The 22,468-nt window shown below is 39.2% G+C and overlaps 1 protein-coding gene across 15 annotated transcripts in view; it reads right to left on the reverse strand.

Moving 5' to 3' along the window:
- LOC106793443 (RNA binding protein fox-1 homolog 2-like) overlaps positions 1-22,468 on the reverse strand; it is an 80,780-nt gene that overhangs the window by 34,928 nt on the left and 23,384 nt on the right. For 3 of the 15 annotated variants that reach the window (XM_014760365.1, XM_014760357.1, XM_014760372.1), the window contains exons 1-4: positions 14,887-15,634; positions 4,336-4,623; positions 3,006-3,269; positions 2,863-2,916 (exon numbers count right to left, since the gene is read on the reverse strand). In XM_014760365.1, coding sequence (XP_014615851.1) covers positions 2,863-2,916; positions 3,006-3,269; positions 4,336-4,623; positions 14,887-14,898 — 618 coding nt within the window. In that variant the 5' untranslated portion in view covers positions 14,899-15,634. Of the gene's footprint in view, positions 1-2,862; positions 2,917-3,005; positions 3,270-4,335; positions 4,624-4,733; positions 4,829-13,744; positions 13,861-14,886; positions 15,636-21,576; positions 21,624-22,468 lie in introns of those variants that run through there. The other 12 variants (XM_014760370.1, XM_014760368.1, XM_014760362.1 and 9 more) reach the window with 7 other exon arrangements.

The raw sequence follows: 22,468 nt of genomic DNA on the forward strand, positions 1-22,468 counted from the left end.
TTTTTTTTTTTTTCAACATTTTTGACTTTATTTAACGAGCATATTGTACGAGAGGCGGTACGATCGATTCTATATATATATAACCAATGGGAACTAAAATAACGATAAAATGCGGAAGGCTAGCTAGTAAAAATGCAACAGCTCGTCTAACAACTACGAGAGAACTAACGCCATTGGTTATATGTCTATACATATATAATATATAAATATATATATATATATATATATTATATATGTATGTACGTGTCTGTCACTGGGACACATATGCAAAATTGAGAGCAAGCGCGACAAGAATGACTCTCAAACGTTATTTCCTTTCTTACTTTTCTTTTTTTACTTTTTTTTTGAAATAAAAAAAAAAAAAGAATAAAAAGATGATAGATAGTCGCACTTGCTTTCTATATTTTTCTCTCTTTCTCTCTCTCTCTCTCTCTCTCTCTCTCTGCAGATACGTAGTTCTTTTCCAAAATGCTGCACTTTATTAGGGATGCCACATTCCATTTACATTGACGAAGCTTTGGAACAAAAAAATAAAAAAATGTTCTTTCTTTCTCTTTTCCTTCCCTCACTCTTTCCTCACGCACACACAAATCCAGACAAACAGCAGGCACACACGACACGTACGATCTTTCTATCTCTCCCTCTCTTTCTTACTCTCTTTCGTACTTCGAGTGAACTTTGACACTCTCCTCAAAATATTATCCTATGAGCCTTTGCAAAATACAATAGAATAATACGTAATGTCAATTATTGAAATAAAATTTTAATAAAAAAAAAAAATAAATACTTAACGTTTAATTCTTGATGCATTTTACAAAGGCAAATTAGAAATATACGTACTTAAAATATATGAAAATATATATATTATATTATATTATATTATATTATATTATATAATACGATGGCAACGTTCTCTTAAAAATAAAACAAACAAATATCTAAGTCGTTTAATTGAATTAGAATGAAATCGTTCAGAGGGGAAAAATGATTAATTTTTAATGGAAAATACCGTAAAGATGTTCCCTTTTTTTATTTCTAATTCTCGATCGTCTCGTTATCGAAAGAAAAGATATTTTTTTACGATAGAAGGTCGTCGAGAAGGATCGAACAGGAAGATAAAAGCAGACCGGTTGCACGGGAGTTAAATTAATCCCCCCCTCCCTCCCTCCCTCCTAAGAGTACTTCCTGAGAGAAGCAGAACATGGAAATGGACCACTTTGCGTTCCATATTCGGTCGATGATTGGTCGTTACGACTACGGATGTACCTTGCTGTCGACTTCCCGTTCGTCGCGTTGCCCTGACGGAAGCTTATTCGATCATTACTCGGGTCTTTAATCTACGACTAATAAGTATGATTGCCTTTTACAAACTTCCGATTTATTTAATCTTCTTTAGTTTAATTGGGACAAGAGAAATAGCGTGTAAATCAATCGGAAGTAATGCTGGAAGTGTTTTCGACGCTAAAACAAAATGATTTGTTTGTACGATTTAATTTCGTTTATTAAACGATCTTCGAGTTATCCTCGTCGTCCTGGGACCTTCATTTGTTGAAAAATCGAAAAAAGGAATTTAGAAAAAGAAAAATCGTTGATCATTTTTCTTACTTTTGTTCGAGATTAAATTCGTACCGGATGGAAGACGCGGTAATAATAATGTTTAACTAACGAAGAAAATACAACAAACAAGGGGACGAATTTAGAAATGCGAACTTTGCACGCTTTATTATACAAAGAGAAAAGAACGGAAACAGAGAAAGAGAAAGAGAGAGAGAGAGAGAAGAAAGATCGTCGCGTGAGTAGCACGATTACAACGGCAAACGAACAATCAAAATAATAAGGCACGTTTAAGAGTTTACAAGGAAATAATACTTTCGTGACTATTCATAATCCAATGGGACGATTTGTCCTATCGTCAAGTTACGATCGGTTTTCTTCCTCTATTTAATTTTTGATAAAATAAACTTGGATGAATAAGAAAAAAAAAGTCGATAATCGATCGACGAAGACAATTCGCTATGACATAGTCATAGCGTGGCGGACAAGTATCCCGTTGGTAGAGCCGTTTTCCTCCCAACTCTTCACGGGAACTTGATTAAGTGCACTCGTGTGTATGTACTTGACGCAAAGACGCCGAGTATGCAGGCTCACCGGATGCCGCCTGTCGGCACAATGTATTACTGCGGATCTTATCCAGACCTCTGTCATCCATATTGAAAGCTATTTACATAACGTTTCCGAACCTTCCGCGAAAGGCACGATGCGAAACCCCTACACACACCGTTATCCGCCCCGTTATCTCCCCCTTGATCCTCTTCCACGCCATTACCCACTACCTACATTTTTACGCGAGTACCTATCCGACTAAGATTTGCCAATAGTATTGCTTTCAGTGTTACGGATTTCGAGACGATTGATCGAGCAAACAAAAGAGAACGTTGCCAACGCGCTCTGAAAAAAAGAAGAAAAATAAGCAATAAAAGAAGATGCAGAGCCGCGAATTCATTATTTTAGAGCGTATATACTCTATCAAGTTTATTATTTCTTTTTTTTTTATTTTAGTATAATAAGTAATTTTGATAAGAAAAATATGAAATGTTTACCGCGACGCTGCACCTTTACTGAAACCCGTCGATCGATCTCTTGGCGATCCAAAAAGAACAGATTAGTCAACATGAAAATATGTTTCGAATCATATGTCAAATGAAGATGAATGAGATTAATCGTATTCGGAGAGCGCTAAGATGATCGATCGATGGTCACTGAAATCCTTTTTTTATCTTAATAAATAAGAATAATAGAATTAAATGTCCGAGGACGGGTTGAAAGGGGTGGCTCGCAGCCTAGAGATCGACGTGAGCTTACCTTGCTTCCTCTCTCGTTAAAAATGATTTCCACGTCGAGGATCGGGCCGAATTGCTGCAACAAAGTTAAAATAAAAAGAAAGAATTAATAAGAAATATTTCGAGATTATAGATCCTGGTAAATAGTTTTTTTTTTAAACTTACCCCGAACATCGCCCTTAAATCGGGGTCTCGAAAACGGAAGGGTATATTGCTGACGTGGAGCCGTTTAGGTTGCCCCTTCAAATCCGTGGATTGCGTTACAGTAGCTGGGGTCGTCGCACCGGAAGTAACTGGCACAAGAGAACCAGCTTCGACTGTTCCTTCCGGGCTTGTTTCGTTTCCTCCTTGAGTTGCAGAAGTTTGTTGTCCACCACTGTTGGCCGCGGCGGCGGCCGCTGCAGCCACTGCCGCCTGAAAGACCTCCGACTTTTCGGAGATAAATAAATTACGAAATATAAACTCACATCTCCATTTTGTGAACCGTTTCAATCGAATTCCTCACCAGATTTACGCTCTCAAAATGTGTGTGCGCGCGCGCGCGCGACAAAACTTTAAATATAAATTAGATTAAGTAATAGAGAAATTGTTCGGGAAGGATTTGTTTCACGGACAAAAGTAGGTTTTCTCGTCTCGCGACATAGTCGAGTGGAGTAGAGTTGAAAGTGGTCAGCCCAAGTGGTATGCCGTCAGGCTTATCGCGTTCAGACTACTAACGAGACCGAAGCAACACGTTCAACGCGTTTAAACAGAATTTCAAGCGTTAAGACTGACAATGAGTTTGCTTATAACGTGACGATAATATCTTAAATCTATTGCCGGTAATGCTAGGTAACATAGATAATACGTAGATTCTTATCGAGTTGAATGTTCGGAACGTAATATCTATAGAGGTTTAATACCGAGAAATCGTAATAAGAAATTCGAGAGGAGTATGGTTAGAATCGAGAAAATGATGCGTCCTAGGAAAAAGCTTCTAACGCACGAAAAACCACCACCACCACTACCATCACCACTACCACCCACCCAACATCCCGTGCGTTCGAAATAGGACGAGATCGAGCGAGATTAGGGTTTTCGAGCGACCTCGACGAACGATATCGTTCGACGCGGCAATATATCCTTTCGAGAGCTCGTAAGAACGTAAAACTGTCGTGCAAACGGAGCTGCGGAATCGGGGACACACTTCTATTACAACCTTACGAATACGTGTAAAGAATAATGCGATGAAAACTAAGGTTAGGAAACGAATGAACGAAGGAACGAACGATGTTTCGGGAAACCCATTTCGAACCGGAAGCGTACGAGTGTGAGTTACCTTCACGTCGAAATCTACTTATGTTTGATTCCTTCAGATGTACAATATTTTGATTATGCCGCCAACGACGCGCTTTGTTTTTCGTTTTTCTTAGGATCGTCTAATTAAAGGTCAATGTGAAGTCATCATAATTTAATAATTATCTTCTAATTTAATAATACGTTTGTATTTACTTACAATGGCTTGCTGATCGACGCCATTAGGTGGCGGAGGTGGACTAAAACTGGCTGCTGTTTGTTGCCCTGGTGCCGAAGGATGCGGTCCACTCGTTGGGGCTGCTACTTGGGCCCCACTTTGAGGAGCCTGTTGACCGGCTCCGCTGTTATCTTCCTTAACCGGGACCGGCGGAGGTGGTTTAACCTCGCCTGCAGCTCCGGCTGCCCCCACGACACCCGCGACACCGTTTACCGGTGGTGGGAAGACACCCCCACCGTACGGCGCAGCCATTCCTGTCTGCACCATATGCTGAAACGGACAAATTTAGTCAAATATTATTAAATACTATTTTGTCATATTTACATTGGTAAAGGATAATGACCGGGATGGGTTTTAAGTTTGAAGACAATTACTCTCACCGTGACCGTCGCGAAGACGACACTTTATTGGCTAGTTTCCATAGGAGTCTATCTCTCTCTCTCTAACTCGCCACGACGCGTACGATTAAATATCAATATTTTTCTTCCACATAGACCAAGAAATATAAAGATGAAGAAAGAGATAAATGCGATAACATTTAGTAGAAAGATATTACATCCACGTCAGTGGGCTCGCTTCATCTCTAAATAAATGTGTACCTGTGCAATAATATCCTAGAGTAACCGTTTCGCCTTTCCACTTTGCGCTCGTTTCGTTTTTCCCTTGAGAAAGAAGCAAAAAGAAAAAAAAAAAGAGATGATGCCTGGAAAATGGCTCTTTAAATAGCCGCTCGAATTCGAGAAGGCGAGTAATACTCGGAGTCGGAATAAATTAGTCGCGATAAATCTCACCTTAAGGTTGAGTTTCCGTGACTCTTTCTTTTTTCTTTTTCTTTCTCTCTCTCTCTCTCATCTAGGAGCTAAGTTTGTACGATCTTTTTCAATTGACCGCGTTCGTTATGGTCGAAATACCAAAAGAGAAAGAGTTTTCCAAGCGAAGAAGACTAGTTGGTTACTACTTCTGGCGACTACTTTCGGACGTGGATTAACAAGAAACATGTTCGTTTAAACGAGATTAGAAGGACGAACACGGTAGTTCGTCTTATATTATCGCCTACTATCCGCATACAAAGAAATAGTAGACATTTGCATATTGGCGCAGAAGGTGGCACACAGAAGGGAAATAAATGTAGATGGTGTGCTGCTAGCTACGTGCGTGTAAGTGGATCGATGAGTTAAGCAGCATGTGAAATGGGAAATATCGCACAAGCAAAATCGTTTTTAGTCGAGAGCAAAGAGAGAAACGAACGAGGGGGATATCGACGGTTTTCGCTTACTCGTAGCGGAATTAAATAATTGAGATGGTTAGCACGCATACGTCGTCGTCGTTCGTCAGCCTTGTATGCATGCAAGTACGTATGCTTCTTCTCGTGTGAGAGAAACGATCACAAGATACGGAAGATATAATACGCGATTGTACAACGGTGCTGCGTTGCGAAAAATATTTATTCGATTGCTACAAATTTAAATGATTTTTTTTTGTCTACAGGTCGAATAACGAGAAACCAATTGCCAGTTTGCACGAACGGCAAAATTATTTACTGGAAACATTAACGATCTTTTGCGCATCTTACTCAAGAACGACGTACTTAAGTTTTAGATTTTATTGAAGCTAGCGGGAAGAAAGGAGGATGCTTCGGAAGATTAACAACGACGCTACCGACCACGCTAGTTTTGAATATCTCAAAGCATCTGGCACGCGATTAAAACGAGCCACTCCGGTTTCGTTAAGAACACGGCCCAAAGGTCGTCCGCAACTTCTATCCTTGACTTTCCGCAAATGTAAGTAATCTTTTTCCTTTCCCATCTCTTTACCGATAGATATTCGCCGATCCAAACAAGGACGAGGACGAGGACGAGGACGACCTTAAATGCAACTTTAATAATAAATAGAAGCAGAGAGATATATGTATCTTCTTCTCCCCTTCTCTCTCTCTCTCTCTCTCTCTTTTCCAGAGTTACGGTTGGGGAAAGACATAAATTTTTATTTCGATTTTGTTGACGTATAACGAACAAGAAATATATACAAACGTTAGAGTAAAAGCGAGAAAAATAAATTCCAAAGGTAATCGAATCCAAATTGTAATGAAGAAAATCCGTGTTGATCCGTATTAAAGCAGCACCGCTTCCAGCGACCTGATTACATTTATTCATGCTTTGGTAATTCTACGCTATATTTGTTCATACTCGTCCGACAATGGATATTTGTTTCGATGAAAGCCATTCTGGACGTATCTTATTTTCTTTATCTTTATATTGGAAAAAACTACGAGAAACGTTGCTAATAATCAATTATTTTTGCTCGAAAAGAAAGAGATTTAGAGAAAATATTCATAATTTGTCTCTTCCATCTCTTTAGATTCTCTCGCAACGACAAATTTAGCAATACTAATTCGCGTAAAAATAGACGAAAAGCTGTAAATCCAAAGGAAAGATTCAAAAACTGTTTAACGAAATGTAGCAACGACCAGTGAGGATAATTTACGCGATTACGTGAATAACCTAGCCGTTTAACGATCCTCTCTCGTATCCCGGCTACGACCGATGATTATTGCAATTTCGTCGTCTAGATCCTCATAAATTCGCGAAGGAAAAATAAAAGAGACAGGGATCGTGAGACAGACCGCGAACGAAGGGGGTTTTCCTTCCGGTGCACGTACCAGAGAAGAAAAGTCGACGTAATAAGATTTTGAAACCGAGCCAAGAGAAAAACCGAGACTATTAATAACTCTCTTAATATGAAATCATTCAATCTTAATCACAGTCCAACGTTAGGCGACTCGTACGACCGAATTATCCTAAATGAATTTAATGGAAATTCATTTAAACTCAGCACGGAAAAGTGTTAAATACTTGGATAATATATCAAGAATCAAACGTCTCGATGAGTAAAGAGACAAGAGATGCATCGTTCATCTCATTGTTTTCTTGCCACGAGAATTAGTCAGCGACTAACGTTCAAAAGAAATAAACGAGGGATTATTAATTAACTCGAACGAACGCGATCCGATAACGTCCAACATAGTAGGCGCATACTGAAAGAGAAAAATTGGACGATACTGCAGATACTTCAGAAACGATTGAAATTCCTTTCGTTTGGTTATTCCTGAACAAGAGGTTCGAGACCGAGAGCATTCCTCCTCAAATTTTACTTCTCGTTTGCCAACGAAGGTCTTTCAAAAAGATTTGAGAACCACTAATCTAATGTAAAATTATTATCCCTGTGGAAATAGCACGGAGTCCTCTCCCCTCTGCCCATATTGTGAAATAGTATTAGCCTTCTTTTACAAAAGGGAATCCTCCCTTTCTTCCAATACCAACCAACAGCTCTCTTATCAAATTTTTCCTCTGTTAAACGACATATAAAAATAATACAATATATAATAGGTAACTGAAGAAATAGGTTTAACGCTGTTATTCGGTCGCGAACACGAAGATTAAAAAAATACTCGTAGAGAGAAAAAAAGAGATTATCGAGACGATTATTTTGCAAAGGCTCCTTTTCGCAGGACCGTTAGTACGGAACCATGGAACGAAGGGATCGTAGACGGATTTTGGCACGGAGCCATCCTCTCTCGGGCACAAAGGCCCACGCTACTCGACCGTTTCTGCCCGCCTATCGCCTGCCACCACCGCTGCCTGCTTGCTGCTTCAGAGGGGTCATAAAGGCTGCCTCCTCTCCCTCCCCCCGTTCTACTACCGATTCCTACTATCCAAGCTACTCTATAGAGTCCGTAACATCCAAAACGTGGAGAATATCTTTTAACTCAGATGGGGGAGAGGATTCTTTCCCAGTCGAATTTGAATGTTTTCTTTACGCGTCTCCTTTTCGCCTTTCACTGACCCAACCAATCTTATTCACCCAATCGAAACCACGTAGGATTCTTACGTGTTGCGCTGAAAAACCGCAACAGTCCGTCAGTTTGCCGATCGAATCCGCTATGTAATATTATTCCTCTCCTATCACCTCGATAAAATTTGTTAACTTTAACGATATCTCTAGAAATGTTTCAGGTAAAGAAAGCACCTTACTTCTTTTTTCGGTCATTTCAAAAGAAAACTAGGAAAAGTAAAAGAAGATTTGTGGTGCATCTTCCTTACGGTGTATTATCCTTCAATACGTATGGCGTATACGAGAGAGAACTTGCGAGCTGTTACGGGATTAATGCGAGTAGACGACTCGCGATGCGTGTCGTGACGTGACGTCACTTCCGGCCAATCAAAAACCATCAACGCCACCACGATCGCATTCGAGCTGTTGGTTGGGACGACGCAATAACGGCTACGACGATGTGGACTACGATTTGAACTACTACTACGATGATGATGATGATGATGATAATGATGATCGCTTAGCTAAAGTTCAACATACCGATATGACGTTTTTTTCATCAAATTTTTCCACGCGCAGGCCGTTGCTTTATCTAGTCAAACGATTCTGTGATACCGTGATTAGAAAAATTATTTGAAAAAGAAAAAAAACGTCCCTTTAAAATGTGATTTTCACAATGAAAAGAGTTATTATACTCTTCTCGAGATATATTTCGAGAACAATCGAGATCAAAGAGACAATCCCTATTATGCGGGCCTAATCGCTCCAATCGTTCGACGTCGACTCGAGAAACGATGAGGAAAAAAGGGTGGGAGACTATACGATAAGCGCGTTGTAAAAAAAAAAAGAAAAAAAAAAAAAAAACTATTGTCAAGGCAGTGTGAGTCGAGCTTATGACGGAGTGTCGTTACACCCAATTAGTTTCGTTAGCGGCCTTCACAGGAATTATCGCGTACAATAAAATGTTGCGACACGATGATGATAATACGAGTTTACTGCTGTTTTTTCCAATTGGGAAAAGTTGCAATTTAGATGCAACTTAGGCGCAACTTAGGCGATAATCGGAAAAGGGTAAATGAACAACAACAAAACATCGGAAAGAAAAAATTGGAAAAAAGTCGGAACCCCATTCTTCTTCTTCTTCTATTTCTTTCTGTTTCTTTTACTATTCGTTCGTCGAGACGTCGAGGAGGAAAGAGCATGGCAAGTAGTCGACGACAAAAACTTTGAATTATTCATCAACTATACACACACACACACACACGTGGCGGCTTCCGATTGGTCCTTACTTCGGGAGAAATTCATCGCGCGCATGCGCCCCGCTTAGAGCATTTTAATGAGGTACGGTTATTCCGTGTGCATGACAAGAAGAGATCCTGCGTGAATCGAAATGATCCTTTGAAGAAACGTACTACCCCTATAGCGAATGAAATTTTGTTCAGACTGGCAGATGTTACGTGAATCGAGGGAAAGAGATGAAAAGTTTATTCTGGGGAAAAAAAGAGCCGTTTGTGATGATGAACCATTGAAAACGAGACCAGCTGTGAGTTTCGAGCAAGGAAATTGGAGCCGCGTGGTGTGCGCGTTTTCTCACACCGAGAACCCAACAGCAACAACAGCAGCAGCCGTGCAAGGAGATTCGTATGCGAAGTCTTCGATTACGCGAAATGATCTCGAAATCGATCTCTACCGGTGTCGGACCAGATTTCTAACTTTGCCCTGTGTATCGAGATGCTATGGAAAAAAATAAAAAAAAAAAGCAATGCTTCTTTCGCTTAGCTTTTACTCGTACTAGATAGACTGATATTTGAGAGTCAATCGATTCGTATCAATTTCAACGAGTGAAATAAAGTCAATGAAAAGATACATAAGTGTATGTATTTCGTATGACTATCGATAACCCTCGAATTATCGGAATTTGAAGGGGCCACCGAGCAAGTAGATATCGAACGACCTTTCGACCTCGTCATTTTGCCTATTTGGAAGATTTGGAAAATGTACTCCCCCCCCCACAGTCCCCTCTACCCCATTAGTTTATTTCTTTCCAATATAAGGAGAAAGGGAGGAGACGAAACGATTTTATCAATGAACCACCTTTGAGTCGAGACTCGCTGATACAATCTCCGACGGTAGGCTTGCGAGGGAGACCAAGTGCTAGAAAGAGAGAATGATAGGGGGGAGAGAGAGAGAGAGAGAGAGAGAGAGAGAGAGAGAGAGAGAGAGAGAGAGANGGAGAGAGAGAGAGAGAGAGAGAGAGAGAGAGAGAGAGAGAGAGAGAGAGAGAGAGAGAGAGACGTGCGTATGTATGTTTACGTCGACGAAGACAAGAGCTATTCAGAATGCACGGCGTCGAGTGTGCGCGTCCTGAGAAGCAAGGAAGGCATGCACAACACACCGGGTGTGTCGCTACGTACATGGACGACTATTTCTTCAAAGGTATATTGGTGTATGTACGTGTGACCACGCGAGACAACATCTCTCTTTCTCTCTCTCTCTCTCTCTGTTTCGAGTCTCGCCTATCGACCGACCGCTCCGATCGACGTTTTCAAAATGAATAATAACGACGGCTGTTAAATTTCCTTCCTCTTTGACAACTAACTCGATCGATGTTACACGCATATGCAAAAACATACGATCAATATAGCATCAACTAACTTAGAGGATATTGGTCGATTTCTAACGCGTTAAGATTTGACGCAGGAATAAATCTATTCTAAGATTTCGCTTATTAGTCATCATCATTTCAATATTCGGCGTATATATCAATAATTTGTAATAATCCATCTGAACTTTGTCAGAAAGAAAGAAAGAAGAATAAGATCGAAGAATCGAATTGGGAGCATAAACAAGAGAAGAAATTATTTCGACTCGAGATTAGATTCTTTGTACAAATAAATTGATCAACTTTGTCTCTCATTATGCAGTCTTATCGCTTCTTTTATCGCTTACCAATATCAGTAATACAAATAACGATAGTTCTAAAAACAATAATAGATAAAAGTACATTCCAAAATAATAATAATACAATTTGAATGTAATTTGTATTAAAAAAAATATGATACCAGTTATTCATGGAAATGTTTTGATCTTAATCTTTCGCGAAGTTAAGGGATCGCACCACCGATACGCTTTTAGCCAGTATCTTCCGCTACTACTACTACTAACTACTATTACTACTACTACGTAGCCGCCAATCGTAAATAACATTTGCCTTTTAATATCGGTAAACTCGTAAATCTTCGTAAACAGGCGGGCGGGCGCGCGCAGCCCTTCGGCGAACGCTCCAAATAGATCGACGCGTATTTTTCACAAGCGAGAGAGACAGACGCCTCCAGACGTTTGCTCGAGAATTCAAAGAGAAAAATAGTAAGAAGGCTGAGAGAAAGCAGGTTTCTGATATGGATAACCTTTGAAATGACCGCGACTCGTTATCATCATCACCAGTTATCAACATCATGCCTTACTTTTTCCAAATTGCTTTCTGACGCTTGCCCGACCCCACCCCACCCCACCTCTCTCTTTAGATGGAAATAATACGATTTCGAGAGGGAAGTAAAAAAGAAGCAAGGGAGAGGAGAGAGAGAGAGAGGATCGATACTCGGATGCTTCGAGCTCTCCGAGCAGAGGAAAGTACGCGACATGCTCCGAAGGAAAATAGAACGGATATATTTTCATCCTGTTCTCCTTCCAATTATTCCAAAAGGAAACTTAAATAATGACACATAAGTACATTTATATATATATATACGTGTAATATATATTTAGAAAATATTTGATTAGTAGGAATATGATAGGAGAAAAGGTGGCACCCGAGTCGAAGAGTCAAGTCCAGGGAAAGAGAGGGTGGCGCCAGGGACGGAGGATGCGTGGGTGGTCCTGGACGACTCCGAGAGAAGCTGCGACTAGCCCCGGCACGATCGATATTTACACCGCAGTGCCGTGGCGCCCTACACATAGAGAGAGAGAGAGACCCTAGCGACGAAAGCAAACACTCCTCCAAGATAACCAACTTCTTCTTGAAGAAACGTTAGAAATCGAGCTACTTTCTTTCTCTTTCTCTCTCTCTCTCTCGTGTCTTCTCGATTCTGACGGTACCTGCATCTTTAATATTGTCCGAACAAAAATAAAAGAACCCCTATCTCCCGCTAATCCGACGAACCAATGAAAAATCGAAAGGATCGTATCTTATTTCGATTCGATTCGGTGAAAAGTTTAAAGAAAAATATAATTTGGCCAGTCTGCTTTCTAATCTATCATCCCATCTCTTTTCTCTTTTTCTCTGACTCAGCTCTGACTCATCTATGTCTATTTACGAGCAAGCAAAGCAAATATTTACGTAGGTGGCTAAAGCCATATTTTCCAAGACTGTGTTAGTTTTGTTACAGTGCCCAAATAATTTTCGGACAAAATACTCATCCCATCCACTCGTTACTCGCCGTTTCCTTTCCCGTCCATCAAAATCTTTTGCTAGAAGACTAGCAACAAGAGAGGTGTGTTACGAAGTATCGCAAGTCGAAAGACAATCAGACAAAGAAGTTGATATTTTCTAGAGTTCGTTGACAGCCGTCAAACAGAACGAGGAGGGGGAGGGTGATGAGGGGAAGTGCGATCTCGAAGGCTCGAACAAAAGACTCCCGTAATCGTTATCTCGGAGTACTTATCACGAACAGCTGTTCGATGCAACTACTATGAAAAGGATCTTTGATATATCGACGGGGAGCTGATTCTGATACACGACTATAGTGTTCGCAAATGGAACAACTTGTTTTATTCAATCTATTTGAATGTAAATCGATTCGACGCGTGAATCTCCGATGCGCGGGAAGAACTACTCGTGAAGAAGGTCGATTTACAAGACGGTTTACGACACTCCTATTATATTTTGGGGTTTGCGTGCGAGCAAATAAAAGGGTATAAATACGAGACGAGATAAAGAGGACATCGAATAAGTCCCCAATCGTTAAGGAGAAACGATGTTTGTTACGCAACTATGATCTTGAGAGATCCGCTTTTTTTAAAGAAACGTAAAGAAAACTTGCTCCGATTGTTCGATGCGATTGGTATAAGTCTACTCTAATCGTTAATGAAAATAAAATACAATGAAAAAGCCAATCCCTACCTGTAAAATAAACGATACTGCTTATAGAAAGAAAACTTGAATTTGTGGGAAAAATTAGAGAAAATGAAAAGTACTCGGTCTCGAGTATTCGCTAAACAATAAACGAAAAAGCTCGTTTGGCAAAGCTTCCCGACGCCCCATAGCTAAAACAACCGACGAATTTCGAATAGCATAACCAGTTTGTTGGTCCAATGCAGGTAGTAGTTGGCTCTTTCGATAACCATATTCGCGAAGGAAAGCCTGTCTCTTTATCCCAAGGCTAATGCTAAATTCTTCGTTCTTTCGCGAATAGGAACGAAACAAACTTTTGTTTTTTCTTAGCAAAAATCGAAAATAAAAAAAAACGAAAGGCTGGTTGATATATTCAACTTAGTCTCAAGGCATCTCTTTTTCTACCTATCCAACTTTCTTAATCTCTATTTGTCTTATCGATCGTTTTACCTATTCCTTCTGCTCGATTTACTTCGTTCTTCGTACAACATACTCTCTCTTCTTCTTCTTTTTTAATCTCTTTTACGTACAAGCATCTTATTCTTGTGCACATTTTGAAACGAAAGAAATCCGACAATAGTATAGAAATATTTTTCTATCGAAATATTATTTTTAACATTTATTCAAAGTAAGATGAAAAATGTTGTATATTTTTGTAATTTTTTTTATATAAGAAGTCTGGGCATTTTTCGATTGGAAATAAAAAATTCAATGTAAAGCGTATGTTATCGATCTGGAAAGAGCACGTTCCAAGAAGCAGATCTTTCTCCTTTCTTCTCTTTTTCCCTTGCGTACGAATAAAGATCTCTCTATTCCTGAAATAAACTCTCCGGGAATCCACGGTGCGTCCTATAGCTTTGGAGGCACGCAGTCGACGAAGCGCGTCCCTCTGTCCGCGACCACGAAAGCGAGACTATCTCTCTCCCCGCCACCACCCCTCGTTCCTTTCTTGCTCTTGCTTACACACACACTCACTCACTCACTCACTCACTCACTCACTTTCTCTCTCTCTCTCTCTCTCTCTCGCTGCTCATACTAACCTCAACGATGCCTTTGTTGGCACTGCCAAGAAAGAAGATGAGAGTACAAAAAAAAAAAAGATAAGTCTCGTACTCGTGAATGAAATAAAACGCAGCTAGCCTATGTTTACTAATGCTAACAAGGGATAATACAAAGTCCAATAAATAACGGAGAAAGTGAAAAATAATAATTTAAAGATATGAAGAAAAAAAGAAAAGTGTTTACGAACACATTTTTTTGCTTCCCGCCAAAATTTTGTACTCGAGGAGAAAACAATATCGATAATCGATTAATTTCTTCCCTTAATTTTTATTCTATCTCGTAGTAAAAAAAAAAAAAAAAAACAAAGAAATTTGTAAGAGATAAAACAAAAAACGATTCGAGCATAAGAACAGAATTGGACGTTGATTGCGCCATCTGGTGAAGCGACGCCTCGGAAGCACGTCGGTCGTGCCGAGAGGCCGGCGCAAAGCTTTCTCTCTCTTTCTCGCACCCGAAAACGTTCCAATTTCCGCCTCCCAATAAGAGGCGGAAACAACGATTTAAGGCGAATAAACAAATATCAAACTTACAGGGTAGTACATCCCTTGCGGAGGAAGGAAGAACGCCCCAGAGCCCCACAGTTTGAGGCCGTTTTGCTCCACCGTTGTGCGAACAAAAATCCGTCACTGGTAACCTCCGGACCCCGTTTCCCCTTCTCACCCACCTTCCACTTCCCTCTTTCTCTTAGATTCTCGATAGGTTTCTATCTACTTGGCTGTCTACTTGGTGCGCGTGTATCTTCTTCCTCCGGCCCCTTCAGGAAAGCGCGCAGCCACGCAAATAAGCGAATCCTGTCTTGCGTCCGGCTTACGGAGAATAAAACACAACACTCGAAAGTATCTTGCTCGAGAGAAAGACGCGGCGTCGTCGTCGAGAGACAGAGTGCGATGCGATGCGATGCGATCTTTCTCTCTCTCTCTCTCTCTCTCTCTCTCTCTCTCTCTCCCTCTTCTAACTCCGCGCACGCACTGGGGCGCGCGCGCGCGCGCCAAGGCAATTTCTCGCACGCACCAACAACCGCGTACGGCCGCGAAGAGGAATCGACGAGGAAGATGTAAGCACGATGATCCGGTCCACAAATACCGGCCGGGATACGATAGCAAAGAATATATCCTTCTTTTTTCGTTTTAGCTCGTCGAACTTGCTCTCTCCTACTTTCTCTCTCTCTCTCTCGCTCTCTCTTTTTTCTCTTTCACTCGTTCGGCTAGCTACCTGCCACTCTATTCGTCGTCTGTATAAATCTAACAACAACCGTCACCGTGCGTGGTGCCTCTACGACTGACTCTTCGCGCATCCACCCGTCGCCATCGTTGCGCTCAGCGCCATCTACTTGCCGTTTGCCGTAGTACCGCCGACGGTAGTCTAGCAAACCAAACGGGCCGCGCTTTCGCTTGCTACAAATATACCTGGTGCTCGAATTATATTCGTCGAGATTGAGACTTTTTTTTTACCAAAATTATTTGCCTATTATTTTATATCTATTTTTAATCAAAAAAATGTCAAGGACCTTTTACAACAGTTATTTAAAATTGACTGGAACGGACGTAGATCGATACGATCGTTATATATTCTCCAGCATGAAAATGGTTAACGACGAGGGCACTGGCATATTTTTAGAACTATACGGCCGTACGGATGGATCCTCATACGTTCGGAAGTTGCATCTGTGACGCACATGCGCCTGCTTGCCTGCCTGCCTGCTCTCCTCGGTGATCCCAACGCTACGCCATTTCAAATCCTGTCTTCTTCTCGCTCGCACCATTTTGACACTATAAATGTTTTATGTCCCCTACCTCGGTCCCAAGGGTCAAAGAGAAAGAGGAGGGAGAGGGAGAGGGAGAATCAATTTATCGAGCCAAAGGAAGAGAGATATATAAACTCCTTCGACGTCGATGCTGCGATCGAGCGTCTTTTTATCCCAACCAGCTTTCGGATCTATCTGAATTTGTTGATACATTATTGAAAGCTTTGTTTCTATGCTATCCTCTTAGCTCGAAAATAGAACTAACGTTATATCGCGGCAAGGAGATCGATCTTATAAGGAGCTGGACAAAGAGAGAGTAGATTTATATCCTCCGAATGTTTAAACATTTATCAACGGATTGAAATGCAAAGAAAAAGTATAAATCTTTGAAGATACTTGTCAGCTTTGAATAAACGTCGATTACGTTCTAAGGACATGCGTAACATTCTCGGACCACAAAGTAATAGCAGAGAGGCATCGACAGGGGCTAATACGATTTGAAAGCATTTTCTATCTTTCTCTATTCCTCCCGTCATGAATGAAGGGGAAATACTGAAGTGGCGTCTCCATGACAACTACGAGGGAGTAGTAAGTTGAGTGCAGAATTAACTACCGATCTCTGACACCAGTGAAAACCATCTACCTCTTGGTCAGGATGAAAAATAACTTTTTCAAATCGTCCATCTTAATATCTTGTATGCTCCCATCCCAGACGAAATAACATTTTCCAAAGAAATATATATATAAAGGCTCTTTCTCTAATCAATGCTAGGAGAATAAAATGAAATATATCTACAGGTATATTAGCGGATGCAAGGGAGTGCGATTTCATTCCGAAGAAAGTTAAAGGTTACATCCTGAGATGCGATAGAAATAAAGTTCGGACGAGTGGCACTCGATGACAAGAGTTGCCGTTTGGATTCTCGAAAGTCCCTTCTCTTCAGCTTCGGCCCCGAAAGAAGAAACGCGTACTAAATTTATCCTCGAGCACGATCGTAATTTTCGGCTATTCTCTCTCTCTCTCTCTCTCTCTCTCTTTCTCCGTCTTTCTCTTCCACTCCAACTATCGCTTGAAAAAATTTTCAGGTATATTAGTATTCTCTTATTTATTAATTTATCCAAATTGTAACAAAAAAAATGTTAATAATCGTAAATCTTGTAAAAAGTTACTTGAATGCTATTTAAATGAATATCTTCAAATATGAATATCTTTTTACGCTCATCTTTTTTCTCCTGGTCTGTGCTTTCCGAGAGATTACGTCACGTCACGTGTTTTTTTTAGTTTACTAACTATATCCAAACTTTGTCTATTTCTCTAAGAATACGTATACGGTGGTAAGCCTCCGTATAATATGAGGAGAGACTTTACAGGCGCGTAAATATTTCGTCGTCGCTTTTAAACATGCTCTAAGTTTGACTTCTGCGCTTACTCTCTTCTATAAACACGAGAGAAAAATTTTACGATATCTTTGAGAAATTCTTAGAAGCACATTCTTTTTACTTCACGATTACAAAAACATTATTTTCTTAAAATGTTACAAATTCTGACTCACCGAAGTTATTTTACTGACTATTGAAATCATTCTTTTTTTTAATTTTAATGAGAATCGTATGACGAGAATTTACCACAAATCAGAAATTGATGTTTTCATAACCAACGGAAGAACTTATCCGATGTGCTAATAGAAAACTACTATATCGACGTACACTGCTTTCTGATACCGACCAATGATAAATATACGTTTACAATTTGTTTTATATTAATAATAATAATATAAAAACATTAAACTTATCCAATATTAAATCGCTTTTTATATTTTTATTAATTCTATAATTAAATTTGTAGTCTTAACAAGACTCATGTATGATTCATTTAAACGTTGATAATACAGAATACGAAATACCGTCGGTAAGGCAGAATTTACTATTGGTTTCGTTCAATCGTGCTACTTGCTACTTGCTATCAAGCAATTTATGATTTTTATACGAAGGAATATGCACGAATCGTTGAAACTTTATCACGATTCATAGAAAAAAATATAAAGTATCGATTTATTATTAATATGGATACGAGAACACGCTACGATTTTGATTTAAATGATTAAAAGGAACTCAATTTATAATGTTGGTAAATGTATTGGCGCGAAAAGAGAAGAAGAAGAAAGAGAGAAAGAGAGAGAGAGAGAGAGAGAGAGAAAGATACGATATACATATAACAGAAAATGGCTACTACCATTACTTAAATTTTACCTACGTTAAAGTTATTCTACATAAATGTATATGAAAATAAATTGAAGAAAAATAAAATAATTATTTTTGAAAATCTTTTTCCAAAAAATCCTTAGATGTGTAATATTCTTTGTAAAAAACATGTACGTAATGAATACGACCATGTCCGATGAAAAATAAATGATGAAAAGCAAATATGTTCCAATTTTTTAAATCTATCCTTCTAAAGTTGGAATAGGTAATTTTCGACATTTATTATAAAATCCACAAATATTGCGAAATAGCATTTTTATTTGTTGGGAATTGTTGACCTTGATCGTGACCACCCGATCGAGACATTCTTTTTAATTAGATAAATCTCGAATGAACGTACCCATATTTCCATATTTAGCTGGTCCCATTCATAGTTGAGGGAAAAGTTGATTCTTACATTACGTAAATGTACTCTTCGAAGAATTTCTGCGTTGAATTGTTTGCTGATATTACGAGAAGAACGCATCATGGTGCCAGAAAATGGTGCAAATTGCTTTCGAACGTGTATTTAGGCGCGCTTATCCAAAATGAGCGACGACGGTGCTGTCATCTTGCGTGGTCTATCGTCAAGTTATTTTACGAAAATAAAAACCTACTCCAAAGATAATCCCAACGATAGACATTTATATTTTATATGTACGTTCCTCGATGATCGTCATTCACAAATTACAGCAGCTATTGTTATACAACCGGATAGGGGAGAGAGAAAAATTGGATAAAATATTTATTCATACAAAGCGCTTCTTTTAGGTGCATATCAATTGTCAAGTTTTGTTTTATTTTTTTCACGTAGAAACAGCTCCTAACCGGTAGTACTATTATTACCGAGGAGGACCTTCTTGAACTTCATCGAGATCAAAAAAATGATGAAATTTGACAGAAGCGTATAATGTATTGAATTAGTATCGAAACAGTATCGTAAAATATAAAAGCACTATCGTCGAGTAGAACGTAGTTGGAGGTAAAGATCGATATATTCGTGCATGCTCGATGCAACTAATGTTTATTCGGACTTTTATCAATGCCGTCAAATAAATCGCGCTAGACTTGATCGCACATTACAACTTTGAAATTGGATTGGCCTCGAGCGCGGCTACAAATTTATGATCAAACGTGCAGTAATATTACGCGCGTTACGCGAGTGTATTCTATAAGGAGAGAAACGAAAGTTATTCTCATTATTTTCCCTTTGCATAAATAAAGTCGTCATATCGCATAACGGGTGTTTCGACTGACAGAAATACCAACGGAAAGTCGGGCTCACGCGGAAAGAGAAAAAACCATTATATAGATGGAAATCAAGGATTTTGTTGTTCTTTCCCATGAAATTTCTTTATTACAGCACTCGCGTTTTCGCAGCTTCCACATAAATCCTTGGTAAAAAGGGCATGCAAATGTAAGCAGAATTAAAAGCTCACATTGTTCCTGGCTCATTTTCCCGAGTCCCACAATGTTCCATCTGCCGTTTTTCTTTGGATCGCTCGGTCCAACCTTTCAGCGGACTGCGATTTAATTGGTAAAGGCTAAAAAAAGGCCAGTCGCTGAGGGATGCGAGTATCGCTTTACGCCTATCTCTCTAATTGCAGTCTATTAATTCAGTTCTTTTGTCAAATTCTTCTCGTGAAACTTGTTTGCGAAACCGACGAAGCAAGAGACCTTCTAACAAAGTCTTCTCTTTCGATTTAAAAATCATATTATTTACTCATCTTAATTTTATGGATTATTGAAACATCTACGTTATTAATTTTATCGTTTGCGTAAAATGGTAAGAGAACATTTTTCAGCGAATTTTCAATGCATTTCCCAAGGGTTTATTCTTTCTTTCTCACCTATTCGAACTCTCCAAGCCCTTTTCTTTTCAGCATTTCGACTCGGAAATATTCCACACATATTCTCGATTCTAATTCAATAGCACGATTTTCTCTCAGGAAATCTTTACCAGTCGAATAATGCCATATAGGTATGTGTACCTATACGTTGTACATGTTGATACATATATCTATGCATCTATGTATTATATGTATCCATCTAACCCGACTAGATTGCTCGCAAAAAGCCTACACAATTTTCTACTTCCGGACTATGAAATTAGGAAAAAGGTTGTTTGGGCAATCGAAACAAACGAGATTTAGATATTTTTTATGTAAAATCCGTAGGGTACTAGAAACGAACGTATATATGTAGATACTCTACTTATGTAATTTATTTATAATATATTAATATTCGAGCCACTTTATTTGCAGTAGAAACCATGGAATAAATAATGCACGAAGATGTAAAATATCAATGCATTATTGTATAGTTTATATTGGAGATAGAAAAAATTGCAACAAATTTTCGAAACTTGTTCTCTTTCAAGTGGTATTTCTTTTTCTGGACGTTATACCAGAATCTTTCGAAATAAATGAAAAGGAAACGAGAACGTAGCTTGTACATAATTTTTCGGCGCTGCTTATTTCGTTGAATTAAATCGCGGCCTCTCTCCTTGTAGGAAAATCGATAAAAAAATCTATAATAAAATATTATATAAAAGATATTTCATTATTTCTCGAATTTTGGAAAAAGACGGCCGCAATAATATTTTTTGTTTTTGTTTGATAAGAATCGGAAGACGATTCGAGAAATTTGACGCGTCCAATTCCTCGTTTGATCGATGAAACCTGCCAAAGAAATTTCTCGCCGCTTTTTTGACGGGCCCCCAGTAAAGAACATATTATTTTTCAATAGTTCTTCTTTAGGAGCTAACGTAAGAGGACCGAGTCTTTCATTTCTTCTTGTAGCCGTTGAATCCGACGCTTCCTGCAGATGCTACTACTACCTTACTACAGTTCCTATCCTTCCCGACTTATCAAGTTTTTTTTATTCTTACTCTTTTTCCTTCTCGATTACCCATCCTCTTTACCTCCTCGAGAGAAACTCGGCAAACTCGAATTCCTACCGGTTTATTCGTCCCTCGCGAATGTTCGTTGATGCATCGGCTCGACTCGACTCGGCTCTGCTCGACTCGCATCATCTCGCATCGGAATTCATTTAATAGAGTTCGAACGCTTCATTTTGTTTCCAAGTAAAAAACAAACTAATCTTTCGATTTTTTTCTACTATCGTACGATCGATAAACGGACTCGTTTCACATTTACCGCGCATAAAATACATTATTTTTGTTTCTATCTAAGATCTCTCAACGGAATATGGGATTATTATTAAATTTACTCACTACGGGTAGCGGTATCCGGCGAGGCGTTAATGGCGTGCTGGATAAACCTGAAAAAGAAAAAAAAACAACAAAATGTACATTATAATAAAGGATGTACATATGACTCGTCGGTATTCAAGGGCGAGAATAGAAATGAAAATGGTATATATATATAAGAAAAAATCAATTGGTTTCCGTTTTTGTGCAATAGAGGGATAGTCTCCCCGTTGGTGCTTCGATCAACAACGACGACGAGGGCGACGATTTTCCGATAAGCCGTTCGATCGACCGGAAGCGATAACCGGATGCATCCTTATCGTTCTTTCGCGATCGCACGGTGAGTTTTCGTTGTTCGACCGTTCGAGATTCTACTCGTTTAATCCTCCCGTTCCATCTATTTCGCCAAAGTTATATCCGCAAAATGATCGATCGACCTATCGTCGATTTTGATTTGAAATGTAAAAATTTGGACGTGTCTGTCGCGTTCGTTCGAACATCTTTAAGCTCGATTTTTCCTTACTTTTTTTACTTTTACCTTTTTTCATAAGATCTCGGTCTACGGAAAGGAACAAATTTTTCAAGAAAAATTTTCGTAAACTCGCGTGCACGAGAAGAGGAATTTTTCAGCGATGTCAAAAAAAAAAAACGCGAGCACGAATGCCTCGATATTTTCTCGCCTGCGAATCCAACTAACTCATTCTTTCTCACATATTTACAATGCTCGAAAAACATTCGTAATATTTGCACAATTAAAATGTTGTATCGAACAATTTTGCGATACAAACGAGAACCTTCTTATTTTCATTCTCGCTAGAACTAAATTTGATGGCAGATTATATGATTCCGAGTTAACTCAATTTCATCGACTTTATTTCCAATTTAGCATTACCTCCTCCACTTTAATTCCTTGCTA

This window comes from Polistes canadensis, unplaced genomic scaffold (genome assembly GCF_001313835.1).
Source record: "Polistes canadensis isolate GaletaPanama2010 unplaced genomic scaffold, ASM131383v1 scaffold_14, whole genome shotgun sequence".
NCBI lineage: Eukaryota > Metazoa > Arthropoda > Insecta > Hymenoptera > Vespidae > Polistes > Polistes canadensis.